Source organism: Engraulis encrasicolus, chromosome 4 (genome assembly GCF_034702125.1).
Source record: "Engraulis encrasicolus isolate BLACKSEA-1 chromosome 4, IST_EnEncr_1.0, whole genome shotgun sequence".
Taxonomy (NCBI): Eukaryota; Metazoa; Chordata; class Actinopteri; order Clupeiformes; family Engraulidae; genus Engraulis; species Engraulis encrasicolus.
In genome coordinates, this window is record NC_085860.1 from 7,496,129 (window position 1) to 7,498,628 (window position 2,500).

At 45.5% G+C, this 2,500-nt stretch overlaps 1 protein-coding gene across 1 annotated transcript in view; it reads left to right on the forward strand.

Annotated features, from left to right (window-relative positions):
- b4galnt4a (beta-1,4-N-acetyl-galactosaminyl transferase 4a) overlaps window positions 1-2,500 on the forward strand; it is a 260,391-nt gene that overhangs the window by 227,524 nt on the left and 30,367 nt on the right. The window contains exon 9 of the mRNA XM_063196347.1: window positions 1,759-1,825. Coding sequence (XP_063052417.1) covers window positions 1,759-1,825 — 67 coding nt within the window. The remainder of the gene's footprint in view (window positions 1-1,758; window positions 1,826-2,500) is intronic.

Genomic DNA, 2,500 nt, shown 5'->3' on the forward strand with positions numbered 1-2,500 from the left:
ATTCCAGCCCTGGCCACCACGTGGCAAATGACCTGCCTCCCCTTATTACTGCATGTCTAACCAGAAGTGACGCCGTAATTGCAGCATCTCTTTAAAGGGACTGTAGATGTGTGCGTGCGTGTGTGCGTGCGTGTGTGTGTGTGTGTGTGTGTGTGTGTGTGTGTGTGTGTGTGTGTGTGTGTGTGTGTGTGTGTGTGTGTGTGTGTGTGTGTGTGTGTGTGTGTGTGTGTGTGTGTGTGTGTGTGTGTGTGTGTGTGTGTGTGTGTGCGCGCGTGCATTCATATATGTGTGGTTGTGTCCAAATCGTATTGTTCTGTTGACTTAAGCACGATGCCATCTATGTCCATGTGTGTCACTCTTCGCTAACATTGTTTGCTAGCAGTAAACTCCAGTGATGTGTGTGAGCGACCTTATAAGAAGGCAGTCAAACAGGCAGGCAGAGGGCCCAGGATGAGAGGAAGGGATACACGCACTCACGCACGCACGCACGCACGCACGCACGCACGCACGCACGCACGCAGCCTGACCTGTCTGTCTTTGTGGGGCCCTTCCATTCATATTAACCCTAACAATACCTAAAGGATTTGGGCCTCACATGGAGCGAGGCCCCCAGCATGTGGGTGTGCTCCAATAGCAGTGGCTTCACAAAGGTAGATTGGTGCAGTACAGGGATTCTTAACCATAGGGCCGCAGACCAAAGTTGGGCCACGGGCACAACCTCCAGGGCCGCAGACTACTTTCAGTTGCGCACCAATGGGCCACCAGGGCCGTGGGACTGCATGGACGCGTAGCGTTATTAAGCCCAAATGCTTTCGACGCACTAAGAATAGTGTGCGCCTTTTATCAAACACAACTCAGTCATAACGCAATGACCACACCGCTGTTTTTTGTTTGGGGGAGTCGGAGATTACTCAAGAACAAGACAGTAACACACGTTGCAATAGGCTATATGGAAAAAGAAAAAATACCAACCGCTTTCAAGCTGATTTGGCGACGTCTTTTGTGTCCTTAGCTATATCCTTACGTTTTCCTAGTTAGAAATCAGGTGTTCAACATTCAAATGTGTGAATGACTGTCTTACTAAACTGTGAGTGGATTTGAGGAGTGAGATTAACATTAACATTAATTAATACAGTGGTAGGCTATCCCTTGTAGCTATTTATTTATAATTTATATCATACGGTATTATATATTATATTATATATTATATATTACCCCCTGTATAATGTAATATAATATAATATAATATAATATAATATAATATAATATAATATAATATAATATAGGCCTAATATATATTATATGGGCCCCGGGACACTGTGCACTGGAAAAAATGGGCCTCGACGTCAAAAAGGTTAAGAATCCCTAGTGTAGTACACACACACACACACACACACACACACACACACACACACACACACACACACACACACACACACACACACACACACACACACACACACACACACACACACACACACACACACACACACACACACACACACACACACACACACACACACACACACAGCCTACACACACATCTTCCAATGCTCCACCTCATACTGTACCATGGCTGCACCCCTGAGGACAGCGAGGTCAGGCTAGGAAAGAGGCAGCAGAGAGGCAAAAATAAGTTTCCTTTGAAAAGCGTGTGTGTGTGTGGTGACGTCATGTTTGTGTTATGTCTTCTTTTTTGTTTACGATGTGTCTTTCTTTGCCATTGATTGTGTTTTTTTCTGTCTCTGTTCTGTGCAGTGGAGACCCTTCCTGCCTGGCTTGAAGTATGAGGTCATTGACTCAGCCTACATCTCTTTATATACAGGTAAGGTCACAGTGTCTATATAGACACATACTCTGTAGTTTCTTTACAGTACAGTACACAAGCAAGAACTTCTACTAGTCTGTCAGTCTGACTTTCTCTCTGTCTGTCTGTCTGTCTGTCTCTCTGGCTGTCTCTTTAGTTTTTCAAACCCCCACACCTAAGTACACACAGTCACCTGCAATTTCTCTCTGTTCCTGTTCCTGTGCCTGTGCCTGTGCCTACCGCCTACCTCTGTGTTTCTCTCTCTGTCTCTCTCTCTGTCTCTCTCTCTCTCTCTCTCTCTCTCTCTCTCTCTCTCTCTCTCTCTCTCTCTCTCTCTCTCTCTCTCTCTCTCTCTCTCTCTCTCTCTCTCTCTCTCTCTCTCTCTCTCTCTCTCTTTCATCACACATCAAGTTATTACGAGGTAAAGTGAAACTGGAAAGTGGGAATATAAAATGAAAAAATATTGCCACATTAAAATGCTATGTAGAATATTATTACCGCCGTTCAGATTCCTTCACACATTTTATAGCAACTCACACGCATGCAGGAGCACAGCCGCACACTTTATTATGTACAGTATGCACTCAGAGACCCACCCACCCACTCACACAGACCCGGTGACAGCAAGTGCGCACAACCACTGATGATGTTCAGTCCACTGGGTGTACTGTCACACCCACAGTGTCATGGCGA